General features: G+C 41.9%; 1 protein-coding gene across 1 annotated transcript in view; it reads left to right on the forward strand.

Moving 5' to 3' along the window:
* FANCL (FA complementation group L) overlaps nt 1-18,556 on the forward strand; it is a 52,720-nt gene that overhangs the window by 2,494 nt on the left and 31,670 nt on the right. The window contains exons 2-6 of the mRNA XM_075267587.1: nt 1,699-1,757; nt 3,830-3,890; nt 5,894-5,950; nt 8,261-8,358; nt 14,409-14,505. Coding sequence (XP_075123688.1) covers nt 1,699-1,757; nt 3,830-3,890; nt 5,894-5,950; nt 8,261-8,358; nt 14,409-14,505 — 372 coding nt within the window. The remainder of the gene's footprint in view (nt 1-1,698; nt 1,758-3,829; nt 3,891-5,893; nt 5,951-8,260; nt 8,359-14,408; nt 14,506-18,556) is intronic.

The raw sequence follows: 18,556 nt of genomic DNA on the forward strand, positions 1-18,556 counted from the left end.
TCCAGAGTCCTCCCTCATAGTCATATACAGTCTATCTTATAAACACTGCCATCCAGAGTCCTTCCTAATAGTCATATACAGTCCGTCCTATAATCAGTGCCATCCAGAGTCCTTACTAGTAGTCTTATACAGTCTCTCATGTTTTTCTACCAGGTACTATTAGGGAGATGTATCAAATAGTGGTTTCCATGCCAGTCTTGATAGTCTCTGCTTTGGTGGAGGATACTCCTGATGACACATTCCTTGCCATAAATCAGGCAAAGCCTTCACGCTTTGCTGGGGTAGATTTCAGCTATCATTTGGTTAGGGCTGGGCAATTAATCAAACATAACTGAAACTGAATGTTAACCCTGATAACCGACGCGGTTTTGTCCATGTCGGTTATTTCAGTTTAGTTATTGCAATATTTGTGAGGTTCTAACGCATCCAAATCGCAACTGCTATTATTATACTATTATTATATTATATTATACTATTATATTCAGACCCCAGAGTATAATAAGAAGAGGCACAGGGTAGGTGGTCAAACATAAAAACCAGTGTTACTCACCTCTCCTGGGCTCCAGTGCAGTTCCCTCTTCTCTTCCATGCTTGTGCCTGATGTCAGGCACCACTGAGGCCTGTGATTGAGGTTCAGTTAGTCATGTGACATTATGCCGTAAAGACATAAGCGTCAGAGCACAGTGTGACCCATGTGATGGCGGAGGCCTAATCACAGATTTCAGTTGTCTCTGACATCAGTCACCAGAACTGAAGAGAACAGGGAGCTGTTTGCTTACCTCCCTTGGGCCTCCACTTATTACCCTCTGGGGTGTAAACTATAATGGCAGTTTCGGTCTGGCCGTGTTCTTTCTGAACAAAACTGCCAGACAAATTTTGCGAGATTCACCAAACACATACTGGTACTGTAAAAGGGGCATGATTTAAAGGGAACATGACCCAAATAATCGCCATTAATCATAATCGAGATAAAATTTCCGATTAATCACAGATTTGATTTAGATCATTATCACCAGCCCTTGTGGTGTAAAAATGCTGCCGGTTTGCAACTTTTTAAGCCACAAAAGTGGCATAGGACCATAATAAATGTTCCCCCACGTGTTCTGCTCTATGGTGCTTTATTGTAAGCCATCTTCTCCCATTGCACACAGCACAGTACTTGTATAGGATCTGATCTTTGTACACCTCCATATACGATCAGCCTTCCAGAGCTCTAGTCAGGCTCAGTGCATGGTTATGGCAGCCCCGTTACAACACTTAGCGATACTTGTGCACTTAACCAAGCAGCGCTATCGGTATACAGAAGCCCTTTAAGAGACAGCGGATTTCAACTCATAGGACCTCAGTATTTTCTGGCTCTCGCCATTGTAACTAGAGCTATTCCAGTTTACGTTTACACAGACGCACAAGCCCCTTCTTTTCAGCTCAACACAAAGTAAATGAATCGCGTCTTCTCTGAATAGAGCTCCTACGTGTAGTCTTGAACTGAAGGCAGTCCATGACATGACACCGTTCTTTAATACATGCACATTTATAAGCGCTGTCATGTTTTGTTCACCTTTTGTACTAGCATTATGATTGTTAAGTTAGAAGTGATGCATAATGTGCACGTTATCCTGGGCCTCGGTTAAAAGTGCTTTTTGTTTCTTTTTTTGTGTTTTTGTTATTTTATTAGCTTGCTTTTTTCCCCCCTAACAGGAAAAGGACTTTCGACTCAGGGTTATTTTGCCGACAGATTTACAGCTCCAGAGTGCCAGGTAATGCCATGTACATTTCATAATCACAATGTGTTTTTATACAAAGTGTTTTAACCTAGATATTTATTAGACATCTAAAATACTGCTGAAAAGTTTGGGCGGAAGTAGCAAACAATGCAAAGTATCTGAATAGCAAAAAAGCTATGGAGGATAGATGGATCCTGCTCTAATACCCTGTAATGCCGGTAGGTGCTCAGTTGTTATCACGGGGTGGGGGGAGGAGACGCCTTGAACTGAGAGCCTTGGTCCAGGTTTACTCTCGTCTAAGAACATGGCAAGTAGTGATGGGACAAATAGATTTGCTTTGATCTTATAGACTGCTTTTACTGAAGATGGTGCAATGCTCAGCTAAGCCTCATCATTTTATAGCAGCATGGTGGCTTACCTGGGATCAAATCCGACCAAGGACAACTTCTCTGTGGAGTTTGTATGTTCTCCCCGTGTTTGTCTGGGTTTCCTCCCACATTCCAAAAATATAGTGATACTAAATTGGAATCCTGTAAAACAGATTAACTTTGTGGGTGTTGGGGATGAGCGCCTGGACATCAGCCACTAACTCCTCTATTCCACAACGTTGTCTGTGCTATGAGTCTCATGTGTGAGAAAAGCCCATTACAAATGTTTCTTATTGTTACATAGTTACATAGTAGATGAGGTTGGATGAAGACATCAGTCCATCAAGTCCAACCTATAACCCTACAATCCCTACAGTGTTGCTCCAGAGGAAGGTAAAAAAAAAACCATGAGGCTCATGCCAATTGCCAGTTTAGTAAATGGTGAAGTCCTGGCACTTGGATCCCCAACAATCAAAAACACTGCCATGTCATTGACACAACTGCAATTCATGATGCCTAATATTCCACAAGGCCCCAGACACATATTGTGTGGTGAATTATCCTGGCTCACAGCCTATCAGTCTTGCTCGTACTATTGGACCGGGTGGACTGTCTAGCAGATATATATATATATATATATATATATATATATATATATATATATATATATATATATATATATATACACACCTGGCTGAATAATTAATTGAGACAATAATTGTTAATTATTGCAATATTTTCAAGGTTCTACCTGCAGTTTAGTTCAGAACGAACACGTCCGAACTGGAAGTGCTATTATACTCTGGAGTCTCTTCCGACCCCATGGTATAGTAAGCGGAGGCCCACAGGAGGTGAGCAAATGTAAAAAACAACATTGTTACTCCCCTCACTCGCTTGGGCTCCAGCATGATTCCCTGTCCTCTTCTGGCTTCCTGACTGACTTGTTGCATACACTCAATCGTAACAACACCACGTGACATTGTTAAGGAGGCCAGAAGAAGAACCACAGTTTCTCCCCAAAAAGGTAACTCTGAATAGCTCTTGCAGGACAATTCTCAGAGGGAAGGTTGCTAAGACCATTTCAGATGACTCTCCACCATTGTGGGTTTGACCTTGTGTTTTGCTCACTACTGAATCTACTTCTCCCAAAGGCCATGAGACGGGTAAAGCCAATTAGGGAAGGTTTTTTGAGGGGCATCAGTGTGATATATATATATATATATATATATATATATATATATATATATATATATATGTGTTTATTTGATTTGGAGCAAGGTGTAGTTACCAAGAGAAATAAGCTGTCAGCATTTGCTCAGGATATCCTCTGTAAATCCTGCACATGCCGCTTCTGTTGACTGACATGGGATATCCATAAATGTGCTATTAGCTATATATGTGTCACCTCTGGGACCTGCACAGGACAGTGTTCAGGAACCCCCATCCCTCAAGTACTGTGAGTATGGAGGTGATCATACATGCAGAGCTCTTCATATTCATTGCTGAGAGAGCTGAGTAAGTGTGTGCGGTTGTTTGTGGAGCTCCCTTAGAGGTGGATGTAAAGAAATACATATGCTCAGCCTCCTTTCCATTGCAACCAACTATAGGATAGGGGTCTCTGACTCCAATTCTCATGATAGGAATACATCTCAGAGATTGGACCCACATCTGCAAGAATATCCTGTAGAACCCCATATATAGAATACCCCTTTAAATAGATTTCCATCTTCTCCACAGGTTAGAATGCAGTTGGCAATTGAAGAAAGTTCTGCAGGGATATCTGCATGTTGTGAAGCAGGTAAAGAACATTTGTATATTATTACCAAATCTTAATTTTGTTGTCAAGAGTGAAGAGTTAAGAGTGTACCGTCTAGATATATATGGTCATCCGGCGTCCCAGGATTTGTTAAAGAGAGCCTGTAACCAGGATTTTAACCACTATACACACAACACTGCCATGTAGGGTATGAAATCTGCTTTTTAGCTCTTCCACTGTTATGTTAAAACTTGCCTGTGTTCCTGTAATAAACACCTCTGAAAACTGGCCTGTTTTCTAAGGAGATGAGTCAAGCTGAGAGACAGAAGGGAGCGATCAGTTCAGGTGCCAATATGTTAGCATCATGGTTCTGGTGTTGTCTTAAAGCAGAGAACTTCAGCTTATAAATCACACCAGGATAGTTCTTCTGAATATCTGTAGAAGTGGAGGCACAGCTAGTTAAACACAGGGTTAGGAATGGGAGCTGTATCTGCAGCTTTCATTCAGTATTGTGTATTTAACTGCTGATGGCTTCATTCTGGTATGGGTTTAAAGCTGAAATTTTTACCTTCAAAACTCCACCAGAACCATGGTTCTACCTGCTACACAGCCCAACATATCAGTATCTGAAGTGATGGGCCGTCCAGCCTCTCAGTCTGACTCTTCTCCTCAGAAGACGGGCCAGTGTGACTCTTAGGTAAGAGAACACTAACAAGGACATTTACGGTAATCCCCTACCTAATGTCCGGTGGTGAAACTTCTGGTGACGGGTTCCCTTTAACAAACTTTATGTGCAACTCTTTATTTTTCGTTTTCTCAAGCTCTGGCAGAAATTTGTCGTGCAGAAGACTAGCCCGTACTTCAGAACAACTTGAGAGAGACACTGAAGCTAAAAACTTACATCTATATATTATTCCTTATGTTTCATTTTAGCTCTTGCATTTCTTTCAAGTTGACCTGTTACTGTGAGTCAGCGGCCTCTTCACACCCTCTGTTCCTATTAACCAGATCATGTGTGCTCCTAATATCTCCATCTGGGAAGTAGACATTTATATAGCTTTTTTTACTGACCTTTCCTCAAGTGTAAAAAGTCTTCTAATTATACGTACCCACATAGAAGACAAATGCTGCATATTTCTACAAAAAAAAACCCCACATAAGATCTGCCATATATTAATAAATGAGATGAGAAGTTAAACATTTGCAGAAGTTTAGGATTTATTTGTATTGCTTACAGCAGGACAATCTTCTTTATACCAGTTTTCTGGGACTTGTCCCTGATGATCTTTCCTTAGGATAGGACATCAATTGAAGATCCATTGGGTTCCCCTGGACCCCCTATGGATTACCTGCTTGATACTCCTAGCTTCTATTCCCTGCCGCTCCAGCACCGCCGCTCCTACAGTCCCCTGGTCTTTGTTTTCTAGTGGTCAGCACATGACTGCTGCAGCCAATCGGTTGTCTCGTTGTTCACGAACTATACTATTGCTTATAAACACCCTACTCTCAATGACTCCTTCCCAAACTTATCACAGATGGTCCCTCTGACGTCCCCATACACACTTGTCCTTTGCATTCTTCACAATATGCATGTATCATTCAGACAGGAGTATGCAGTATTACTGCAGATTTGTACACCATTTCAATATGTTATCTTTATGGGAAAAGTTGTCTGGGGCTAAGGCTTTTTATGGCCTATCAGTGGAGGCCAAGTACTGCCCCAGGCCCAATCGGCTCTGTGGAGCTTTCACCTTTTGGCTCTGTATTGAGTATTGGAAGGGGGCTGGAAGTGATGTCAAACAGTCCAGGATCCCCCACCGATCAGAATGGCCCCAAGTATAGAAACCTTAACCCTGGACAACCCCTATAACATTGTGCCGCAATTTGACCACCACTGTTGGGAGGGGTGTCAGCTATATGTAGTTGCTGGACTATTTGTTTGCGCCTTTTATTGGTAGGATGCACATTGAAAACACATTAGAAAACATTTTAATAATCTCATAATACCAAAGAAAATACAGATTTAGATTTCTTTTTTTCTATAGAGGTTACAACAAAGTCCAGATTTAAGCAGCTTTATGTTGGAGCTGAAGACCATATTGGTAAGTAGTATTGCGGCATACTTTTGATGCATGTCTATTTTGCTTGGGGTATGGGGTATGCTTACCAATACGGTTACCCCAGTTTTGCATCACAAATACATTAAGTAGTATAGAATTTGGCCCAAATGCCATGTACAGTGGGGCAAAAAAGTATTTAGTCAGTCACCAATAGTGCAAGTTCCACCACTTAAAAAGATGAGAGGCGTCTGTAATTTACATCATAGGTAGACCTCAACTATGAGAGACAAAATGAGAAAACAAATCCAGAAAATCACATTGTCTGATTTTGTAAGAATTTATTTGCAAATTATGGTGGAAAATAAGTATTTGGTCAGTAACAAAATGTCATCTCAATACTTTGTTATATATCCTTTGTTGGCAATGACAGAGGTCAAACGTTTTCTGTAAGTCTTCACAAGGTTGGCACACACTGTTGTTGGTATGTTGGCCCATTCCTCCATGCAGATCTCCTCTAGAGCAGTGATGTTTTGGGGCTGTCGCTTGGCAACACGGACTTTCAACTCCCTCCAAAGGGTTTCTATAGGGTTGAGATCTGGAGACTGGCTAGGCCACTCCAGGACCCTGAAATGCTTCTTACAAAGCCACTCCTTCGTTGCCCTGGCGGTGTGCTTTGGATCATTGTCATGTTGAAAGACCCAGCCACGTTTCATCTTCAATGCCCTTGCTGATGGAAGGAGGTTTGCGCTCAAAATCTCACGATACATGGCCCCATTCATTCTTTCATGTACCCGGATCAGTCGTCCTGGCCCCTTTGCAGAGAAACAGCCCCAAAGCATGATGTTTCCACCCCCATGCTTTACAGTAGGTATGGTGTTTGATGGATGCAACTCAGTATTCTTTTTCCTCCAAGCACGAAAAGTTGTGTTTCTACCAAACAGTTCCAGTTTGGTTTCATCAGACCATAGGACATTCTCCCAATACTCTTCTGGATCATCCAAATGCTCTCTAGCAAACTTCAGACGGGCCCGGACATATACTGGCTTAAGCAGTGGGACACGTCTGGCACTGCAGGATCTGAGTCCCTGGCGGCGTAGTGTGTTACTGATGGTAGGCTTTGTTACATTGATCCCAGCTCTCTGCAGTTCATTCACTAGGTCCCCCCGCGTGGTTCTGGGATTTTTGCTCACCGTTCTTGTGATCATTTTGACCCCACGGGGTGAGATTTTGCGTGGAGCCCCAGATCGAGGGAGATTATCAGTGGTCTTGTATGTCTTCCATGTTCTAATTATTGCTCCCACAGTTGATTTCTTCAATACAAGCTGGTTGCCTATTGCAGATTCAGTCTTCCCAGCCTGGTGCAGGGCTACAATTTTGTTTCTGGTGTCCTTTGACAGCTCTTTGGTCTTCATCATAGTGGAGTTTGGAGTCTGACTGTTTGAGGGTGTGCACAGGTGTCTTTTTATACTGATAACAAGTTTAAACAGGTGCCATTACTACAGGTAATGAGTGGAGGAAAGAGGAGACTCTTAAAGAAGAAGTTACAGGTCTGTGAGAGCCAGAAATCTTGATTGCTTGTAGGTGACCAAATACTTATTTTCCACCATAATTTGAAAAAAAATTCTTACAAAATCAGACAATGTGATTTTCTGGATTTGTATTCTCATTTTGTCTCTCATAGTTGAGGTCTACCTATGATGTAAATTACAGACGCCTCTCATCTTTTTAAGTGGTGGAACTTGCACTATTGGTGACTGACTAAATACTTTCTTGCCCCACTGTATATAAAGCCCTGTACAGCTTTGATTTTTATGAACAGGTTTTGTGTTTTCATGATAAACGTGTTCAACGCTGGTTGAGTCTTCTCCTTGTTTCTATGATGTTAGTCCTGTCCATATTGCTCTGGTGTCCAGCACGGTCTGGTCCTGCTTCTAAACTGTGACCTTTTTTGGAAAGTCCTCGCTTGCGACGTGACGTGACCGCTGAGGCCAATTGGAGGCCTTGGTGGCCTAAGGAAAGGATCCAGGAATGGCACAGGTAGTGGCATCCCATGTCTTTTGCTGAGGTCACCTCAGTGGTCACGAGCGACAGGGACTTCCACCGGAAGACACTGGAGCACTTGAGACAGTTGATTATGTGTTTTATTTTTTTGTGCTCCTTGTTTTGCACGATTCAGAGGTCTGCCCAATTTTTTTTTTTTTCTGGTGGATGTACATTGTGTTACAGAATACCCATTCACATGCATTGGATTGCAAATGTTATCAGATGCAATAATGTCTGAACTAATATTCCTCGCTATACATATATGTATTTTTACACATTTTCTGAACACTTTCATATGTTCTGTTTCAGGACACAGCTCTGAGGAACACAAACTCAGTAGAAGCATCTCCTGCTCCGCAGTATTACTCCTGCCTTGTCAAGGACATAGAGAATTTAGGCTGGGATAAGTATGTTTGCATTGTTTTTATCCTTTGGTTGTCTTGTTTTGTAGATATATTGCGTACATTGACCTGCCAGTTTTTTGTTAAAGGGTTTGTCTGGGATTTGGAGAAAATATTGTAAAAGTGGGGAAAGTGGTCAAATAAAATTAAGACGTGTATTTCCTCTTTTTATTACTTTGGTTGACCCCACCGGTTAGTTATTTGTCCTATGGTGATGACATCCCTTGGATGGTTGCAGTGGTCATGTGCACATGTACAGTACAATACATTCTGTGCGTGTGTTAAATTTGCTAAATCCTGGACAACCCCTTTAAAGGGGCTCTATCACTAGGAAAAGTCATTTTTAACTAATCACACCTTTGCATAGCCCTTAGAAAGTCTATTCCACACCTACCTTTTGTATGTAGATTGCCTCAGTGGTTTCTGAATAAGTCAGTTTATATTCATATGCTAATTAGACTAGTGCACGATAGATGGTGCACACCTCTCTGCTGTTTTCTATGGGAGACTGCTGTTGATGATGATGATGATGACTCAGCTTCCTGTTTGCTTCACACACATAGAAGATAATGGGAGAGAGGAGGCTGCTGGGAACTTCCTGAGCTGGCTGGAAACTCATTAGCATATGAATAAAAACGGACTTATTCAGACACCACTGAGGCAATCTACATACAAAAGGTAAGTGTGGAATAGCCTTTCTAAAGCCTATGCAAGCATGTGTTTAGCTAAAAATGACTTTTCCCAGTGATAGAGCCCCTTTAAAGAGGGATTTAGGACTTTGAAATTGATAATCTAATATTATGACCCATCCTAAAGTCAGATCAGTGGGAGTCCAACAACCCCACCACTCAGCTGATATGGAAAGCCATGGTTGCTGGAACTACATGCTGTGTGTGCAGCTGAAAGCAGACTGTGTACTGCACACTGTACAATGGACTGTGTACTCCACACTGTATAATTGACTGTGTACTGCACACTGTGCAATGGACTGTGTACTGCACCTTGTATAATGGACTGTGTACTGCACACTGTATAATGGGCTGTGTACTCCACACTGTATAATGGACTGTGTACTCCACACTGTGCAATGGACTGTGTACTGCACCTTGTATAATGGACTGTGTACTGCACACTGTATAATGGGCTGTGTACTCCACACTGTATAATGGACTGTGTACTCCACACTGTATAATGGACTGTGTACTGCACACTGTGCAATGGACTGTGTACTGCACCTTGTATAATGGGCTGTGTACTCCATACTGTATAATGGACTGTGTACTCCACACTGTATAATGGACTGTGTATTGCACACTGTATAATGGACTGTGTACTCCACACAGTATAATGGACTGTGTACTGCACACTGTGCAATGGACTGTGTACTGCACCTTGTATAATGGGCTGTGTACTCCATACTGTATAATGGACTGTGTACTCCACACTGTATAATGGGCTGTGTACTCCACACTGTATAATGGACTGTGTACTGCACCTTGTATAATGGACTGTGTACTGCACACTGTGCAATGGACTGTGTACTGCACCTTGTATAATGGGCTGTGTACTCCATACTGTATAATGGACTGTGTATTGCACACTGTGCAATGGACTGTGTACTGCACCTTGTATAATGGGTTGTGTACTCCACACTGTGCAATGGACTGTGTACTGCACATTGTGCAATAGACTGTGTACTGCACCTTGTATAATGGGCTGTGCTGGATTACTGCAGTTAAGCTGCCATTTACTTAAATGATAATTGAGCAGAAGTAATTGGCAACACCACTACATAGTGGACAGAGCCATCTTCTTCTGGCTCCATTGACTGAATAGTTTCAGTAGCCCTGACTGCTGGTATCAGCTGATCAGTGGAGGTACCCAGGTGTCAGGCTGTTACTGGTCTGTTATTGATACTCTACCCTAAGGATAGATCATAAGCTTCAAAAGCCCAGAAAATTCATTTAAAGGGATCCTACCACTAGAATCCCTTTTTAAACTAAATACACGTAGGAATAGCCTTAAGGAAGGCTATTTATTATTATTTATTATGCTTATTTATATAGCGCCATCATATTCCGTAGCGCTTTATAGACATATTATGGCACTATATAAGCATAATAAATAAATAATAATAAATAACCTTTCTTAAGGCTATTCCTACGTGTATTTAGTTTAAAAAAGGGATTCTAGTGGTAGGATCCCTTTAAAGGGGTTTTCTATTCTTCTCTTACCTTTATTATTCTGATTCCTTCTGCTATTACTTAGAAATATCTTCTTTTTTCCTTATGTAAATCAGTTTGCTCACAGCACCAGGAGGCGTCCCCTGTGCTGTCCGAAATCTCTCCAGCGCCGGCCTCTGTCTTCTTCTCCGCCTTCTTCTCGTGTGCTCCTCTTCTCTTTGTGCAGTCGGCTCTGCCCGAGGCTTAGAAGTTTGAACCCAGCTCTGGAAGAAGATGCGCAGAGAGGCTGTTCCTGAAGAAGATGGAGGCAGCACTGGAGATTTCTCTCCCAGCATTGGGGACGCCCCCAGTGCTGTTTGAGCCCTGGGCCCCCCCAGTGCTGCGAGAGAACTCATTTGCATACAGACGAAAACCAGGATTTCTACCGAACGGCGGTTCGGAGAAGACATCTAAAGGTAGGAGAAGAATAGTCTTTATTAAGGCTATTCCTATGTGTGATTGACAAAAAAATGTGATTTTAATGATAGAATCCCTTTAAGAACTTCGCCTTCTCATGAAACTAATTCAATGCAACATTACAACATGCTAACAAACGCCTTGACTGGTTGCAGCTCCCCCACCTTCCTGACCGGTTGACCACATGTAGACACTGGAACAATAAGCAGCATATGATGTTTTTGGAAAAGTGTCTTAACTAGTGATAGACATATCTGGACATGAAAGGACAAGGACGGACACAACATTATGCATTGGACCAGCTGACTGTCTAATGTGTATGGTGAAGTCAAGCCTTGACTCCTTCCTAAAGGCAGATGCCAGGGTGTTAGAAGGGTCTAACATGCCTAAATTGTAAACTGCTGCCAAAGGTGTCTACTCCCATCTCGCTGTTAAAAGCATTTTCACTCTCTACAGATCTGAGAATGCATGTGTATGGTGAGGTCAGAAGGAATAGCTGTCTTTAGAGTGCGTTGCCACTGATTTTGGGCACAGTAGAACCCCAATATACTGTAATATTTAGACTGTAAAAAATTCTGATAATTTCTACTTTTAAATGTTTATTGGAAGCCGCAAACACGCTTTCACATTTACAATGCAAATATGTCTGTCAAAGTTTAATCTCATTTAAATTACCTCATCTGAAACTTAATTACATTGTTCAGACTTGGGCAAACAGCAGCGAAATCTCCTGATACAGGGCATTTAGAGCAGCTGCATCCAGGCGAAATATGGAGATACCAGTAGACTTATCTGTCTGCTTGTTTATTTACACCTGCAATATTGCCATTCCAGATACAGTCCAGGAACACACCATCAAATATGTTTTATGGCTTTCTATACATGGGCTGAAAAGTAATCTGTATTCAGTACATTCAGCTTCTGAAGACACAATGGTACGCCATGTAGAGTTGACAATTTAAGGCTATATTCACACTGCTTTTGCAGTAGACATTGGCTGTATGTACGAGGAATGCTTACTGTACATATATTTAAGGAATAATCAGCTTTCTAATATCGATGGCCTATCTTTAGCATAGGTCATCAATATTAGATTTGTGAGAGTCCGACACCTGGGAACTCAGCTGTTATGGGACAGGTAATTGTTAGCATGGTGGTGGCTTTAGGTACTGCAGCGCTTCCCCATAGACTTCAGTGAGATAGTTCTAAAGCCAATGCTAGGCTTCCAAAATGTAAAACCTTGCCAGGAGCTATGCTGACACAGAGCAGCTGATATTTAGGGGTCCCAGGTGTTGGACGCTTAAAGATCTAATATTGATATAACCTTACCTAAGGATAGGCCATCAATGTTAGATAGTGGATAACCCTTTTAAAGAGGACCTTTCATCAGATTGGGCACAGGCAGTTCTATACACTGCTGGAAAGCTGACAATGCGCTGAATTCAGCGCACTGTCGGCTTTCCCGATCTGTGCCCCGGGTAAAGCGTTATCGGTCCCGGTACCGTAGCGCTTTACAGTCAGAAAGGCGTTTCTGACAGCCAGGGACGTCCTTCTGCCCAGCAGCACCTATCGCGCTGTACTGTGGAGCGGGGAGGAACGCCCCCTCCCTCTCCTGATAATACTCGTCTATGGATGAGCACTGTGAGCAGAGGGAGGGGCGTTCCTCCCCACTCACACTGTACAGCGCGATAGGCGCTGCTGTGGAGAAGTACGTACCTGACTGACTCTGAATTCAGCGCACTGTCAGCTTTCCAGCAGTATATAGAACTGCCTGTGCCCCGGACCATGAAAGGTCCTCTTTAAACATATCCATAGACCCGATTACTCAATGATAGCCAAACAAGTGTGTCTCCTGTGTGGTGTACGGTTTAGTGTAGTCTGCCAGACTATTCCATATTGTGAACTGACCCTAATACTTAGTCTAAACAAAGGCTCCCATGGTGTCCAATATGACAAGGAATCTGTTACTTTGTTTTAACTTCCGTAAATTCTTGTAATGTCTAAATAATTGAAAGGTATATTGATTCCAAATATAATTTTTAGTTCTGTATTTTCTGACTGGTCATTTCCATAATGAGCTTGCGGAGGATTTGTGATGAAGCCCCTACAAGTCCCCTCTGTTCATGGAGCTTAGGAGTCCGGGGTATACCTTAGCATACAACATCTGTTCTCTCCAACCATTACAATGATTTGGGTGTTTTTCTATGGTGACAGATTTCCCTTCATGCCTGTTAGGGCAACTTCAGGCACAAACTAGCAGATATCTGTGTGTTGGGGTCTATTCACATCCACATTCAGTGATTCTGCTTTGTCGCAGGAGCAGAACAGCTAAATTGATGGCAGTTCTGATTACATGACTGACATCAAAAGAGATGATACATACACCAAGTAAATGTCTCCTATTGGGATAAAAATTAAAAATACTGTATATACTCGAGTATAAGCTGACCCGAATATAAGCCGACCCCCCTAATTTTACCACAGAGAACTGGGAAAACTTATTGACTCAAGTATAAGCCTAGGGGGGAAATGCAGCAGCTGCTGGAAAATTTCAAAAATTAAAATGGTGTTTGGGCGCAGTAGTTGCTAGGTGCTGAGGAAGGGAAGCGGGTGTTTTGGTTGTCTGTCTGCCCCTTCCCTGAGCTCGAGGACTGTTTTTTTTTTTTTTTTTTTTTCTTTTTTCTTTTTTCTTTTTCCCCATGTGGAATTCAGCCTGGCTGAATATACGGTGCTATAGGATATAGGGGATCTGCAGTACTCCTATTAACCCCTTCCCGATGGAACAGGAGCACTGCAGATCCCCAATATTCAGTAGACTGGGCACTTTCAGACACAGGGATACCTAATGTCTATGTGTTTCACAGTAATTTTCTACTTTTATATGTAGTCTAGGGAAAGGAGGGACTTAGAACTTTTATTTACTTTATTTTTCTATTATATTTCTTAAAGCTTCTTTCTTTTTTTCACTATTTCATGGGAGATTCTATACATTACTATTGTGGCTGGTCATAGACCCCCCCCCCTCCCCCCCCAAAAAAACAAAAAAACAAAACAAAACAAAAAAAAAACTAATGTTCTTGCTTGACTCGAGTATAAGCCGAGGGCGGCTTTTTCAGCACAAGAACTGTGCTTAAAAATTCGGCTTATACTCGAGTATATATAAATATAAAATAATATAATATAGAAGGGAAAATAACAAGGCAAAATAAACAAAAAAAGACAAACTGGATACCCCGTAAAGTCTTTATACATACAGTATTCTTGGTAACTACCAGTCACATAAGTTTATCATCTGGGGTATTGGGGTATGGCATATTCAGCATTTTTACAACCATTTTATTTAGTGTTATTGCATTATATTGGCAATGATACATTAGCGTTCTGCTACATAGTATCACTTTTTTCCCTTCTTTTTAGATTATTATTTGTAGACAATGAGTTCAGTACAATCAAATTGAAAGTTGCAGATTCTTCAGGACGTGAACATGTCATTATAGTGAAGCTCGGAGCAAGGGTAAGTGTCCATATTTGGTGGTTTACCTTGTATATATAATTCCTAATGGTTTCTTTAATCAGTGGGACCAAAGAGGTGCCAGATTATCACGTATTCTGGATTATTAGACGGTCATATACAGCAATGAGTGACTGTGGTAGTTACATGTCCTTGTGTCAGGATGTCATCACTGCAGAAGGAAGTAGAGAACGACTGAGACTCGGCAAAGGACGACGGAATGAGTCTTATTTTTATTTCTTTGTGCCATACTTAGGTGTTTTAAACAATGGGGCAGATCTACCAATCTTACCTAAAGTTTAGACTGTGACAGTCTACATACACTCACTGGCCACTTTATTAGGTACACCATGCCAGTAACGGGTTGGACCCCCTTTTGCCTTCAGAACTGCTTCAATTCTTCGTGGCATAGATTCAACAAGGTGCTGGAAGCATTCCTCAGAGATTTTGGTCCATATTGACATGATGGCATCACACAGTTGCCGCAGATTTGTCGGCTGCACATCCATGATGCGAATCTCCTGTTCCACCACATCCCAAAGATGCTCTATTGGATTGAGATCTGGTGACTGTGGAGGCCATTGGAGTACAGTGAACTCATTGTCATGTTCAAGAAACCAGTCTGAGATGATTCCAGCTTTATGACATGGCGCATTATCCTGCTGAAAGTAGCCATCAGATGTTGGGTACATTGTGGTCATAAAGGGATGGACATGGTCAGCAACAATACTCAGGTAGGCTTTGGCGTTGCAACGATGCTCAATTGGTACCAAGGGGCCCAAAGAGTGCCAAGAAAATATTCCCCACACCATGACACCACCACCACCAGCCTGAACCGTTGATACAAGGCAGGATGGATCCATGCTTTCATGTTGTTGACGCCAAATTTTGACCCTACCATCCGAATGTCGCAGCAGAAATTGAGACTCATCAGACCAGGCAACGTTTTTCCAATCTTCAATTGTCCAATTTCGATGAGCTTGTGCAAATTGTAGCCTCAGTTTCCTGTTCTTAGCTGAAAGGAGTGGCACCCGGTGTGGTCTTCTGCTGCTGTAGCCCATCTGCCTCAAAGTTCGACGTACTGTGCGGCGTTCAGAGATGCTCTTCTGGCTACCTTGGTTGTAACGGGTGGCTATTTGAGTCACTGTTGCCTTTCTATCAGCTCGAACCAGTCTGGCCATTCTCCTCTGACCTCTGGCATCAACAACGCATTTCCGCCCACAGAACTGCCGCTCACTGGATGTTTTTTCTTTTTCGGACCATTCTCTGTAAACCCTAGAGATGGTTGTGCGTGAAAATCCCAGTAGATCAGCAGTTTCTGAAATACTCAGACCAGCCCTTCTGGCACCAACAACCATGCCACGTTCAAAGGCACTCAAATCACCTTTCTTCCCCATACTGATGCTCGGTTTGAACTGCAGGAGATTGTCTTGACCATGTCTACATGCCTAAATGCACTGAGTTGCCGCCATGTGATTGGCTGATTAGAAATTAAGTGTTAATGAGCAGTTGGACAGGTGTACCTAATAAAGTGGCCGGTGAGTGTATATTCCAGGTTTCTCATGATGGTTGATGCAGGATAATAAATCTAGATTTGAGTTTATACCACCTATTTACTTACTTGCCACACCAGTCTTAATAAAGACCCCGAATGGCGCAGAGAACAAGTGAATTATGAAGAGGTCGGAGTGTCCCAGTGCAAGAATGGAACATTGTGTTAAGCATGATGCCAAGTAAGGTTTGTTGTGTACATTTGGTGCAAGAAAGGTCATTTCACCAAATGTTACCACAATATAAAACTGGCATAGAGGAATTGATACATTTTCCCCATTGAGGCCAATGTACTAATCTTGTCTAATGTTAAGCCAATGTAGACTAGACCATCTTAAAATGCTCCATATATATCAATGGCTGATGCTGGATTATAGATCTGGTGCATTAAGAAGCATCTGCCAGAATTTTGGCTCAATTCTGTGCTGAATTATTTAGCGAAGCCTCACCCCTTTCTATGTAAGTATTATTACATTGTCGGACAAGGTGTCTCAAGCTCAGAATACATATGATGAACAGCATGCGGTGCTCCAAAACTCTCCAAATGTGGGACAGGCATTTCCATAAAACATAGATTTACGAAGATAAATTTACCAGAATTGGGGTTTAATTTTTGTCAAAAATACTGTCCTACTAGAGGCAGCACGGTGGCTTAGTGGTTAGCACTGTAGCCTTGCAGCGCTGGAGTCCTGGGTTTGAATCCCGCCAGGAATAATATTTGCAAGGAGTTTGTATGTTCTCCTCGTGTTTGCGTGGATTTCCTCCCATTGTATAAAGACATACTGATAGGAAAAAAAAATGTACATTGTGATCCCTATATGGGGCTCACAATCTACATTTTAAAAAAAAAAATACTGTCCTACATACTGTGCAAGGTTTCGCTGAAGTAGGTGGACTTGACTAATAGTTTTGCACACATTTCTGTCTCATAGTAAATCAAGTAAAGGTCATATAAGTGCAGACTAGACAGCAACAAAGTCATACATTTACCCTATAGTTGCATTTTAAAATGAACCTGTCACCAGATCTGAAAAGCCCAGTGACATACATCATCTGCTAGGTGCTGTTACCATGAGCTTTTGGTATCCCGATCCATTCAGCCATTCCAAAGATATAAGGTCATTTAGTGTGGATGCAAATTCGGGCAAACACTGCATGGCATGATATGACAGCACACAGACCCCACCTTCGCTGTTACCGCCGACTAGACTAATATACTTCAATTTGCATCAACACTATACGGGCTGAACAGATCTGGATAAACAAAATATCAAAATGCTCGGGGTGATATTGCGTTCCAGATGAGATATGTCATTGGACATTTTAGACCTAATGACAGGTCCCCTCTAAGACATGTCGCCTTGTTGGCAAGCCATACCTTTTCCCACTATGGGTCCATGCACAAGACCGTGGGTGCATCCGAGTTGGAGGCCGAGTGCGCTCCGTGATACATTCATGTCTATGGGGCTTTCGAAACCACTCCATTATGATAACATGGATGATTATAGAGCACTATGTTATTGGAAAGGAATGGATTCAGAAGCCCCATAGATGTGAATGTATTACAGAATGCACTCCGATGACACTAGGATGTCACACTGAGTGTCATCCGACTGGACGCATCTCAACTTGGACGCACTCTCGTGCAGTTGTGTGCACGGACCCTACGCCATGTTTTGCCTCCTTCCTATAAAAGGTTGCCAGATGAGGCTAAAAAATGCATAATAAGGCGACGTACACATCTGTGTCGAAAACCCTGCATGTATGACTTTTTTCCAGCAATTTCAATTAAAAACAAGTAGTCACCCAATGCAATCCATCATAGTCATGGTGTGTCGTGCTCTGTATGTGTCCGCAAAACAATGGATACCCCAATATAGATGTGAATATAGCATCACTGTGCCTTTATTTTTGGTGCAAATGAATTCAGTTTAGTAAATATCCCCCATTATTTTCTTTGTGCTGAACAACCCCAAATCAAATATTAATACGCAAGTGCTGAGCTTTCATGTGAATAAGACCCTTCATATTATAACTTGTGGACTGTAATTGTGATACTCTTAATTTTATATATATATATATATATATATATATATATATATATATATATATATATATATATAGATTGTGAGCCCCCATCTGTATGTCTTTGGAGTATGGGAGGAAAATCCACGCAAACACAGAGAGAACATACTAACTCCTTGCTGATGTTGTCCTTGACAGGATTCGAACCTAGGACTCCAGCATTGTAAGGCTATCCACTAAGCCACCATGTTGCTCCCTACATGCTAATATTGACAATCCAACATTTAAGTAGAATTGCCCCTTTTATCAGCCTATATATATGTGACTTAACCATGTCTAAGACTTGTATAAAGCAACAAAAGCGGCACATCTGCTATAGGGGCAGCACGGTGGCTCCGTGTTTAGCGCTGGAGTCCTGGGTTCAAATCCTGCCAAGGAGAACATCTGCAAAGAGTTTGTATATTCTCCTTATGTTTGC

The sequence above is a fragment of the Leptodactylus fuscus genome, chromosome 3, assembly GCF_031893055.1.
Source record: "Leptodactylus fuscus isolate aLepFus1 chromosome 3, aLepFus1.hap2, whole genome shotgun sequence".
NCBI classification, from domain to species: Eukaryota; Metazoa; Chordata; class Amphibia; order Anura; family Leptodactylidae; genus Leptodactylus; species Leptodactylus fuscus.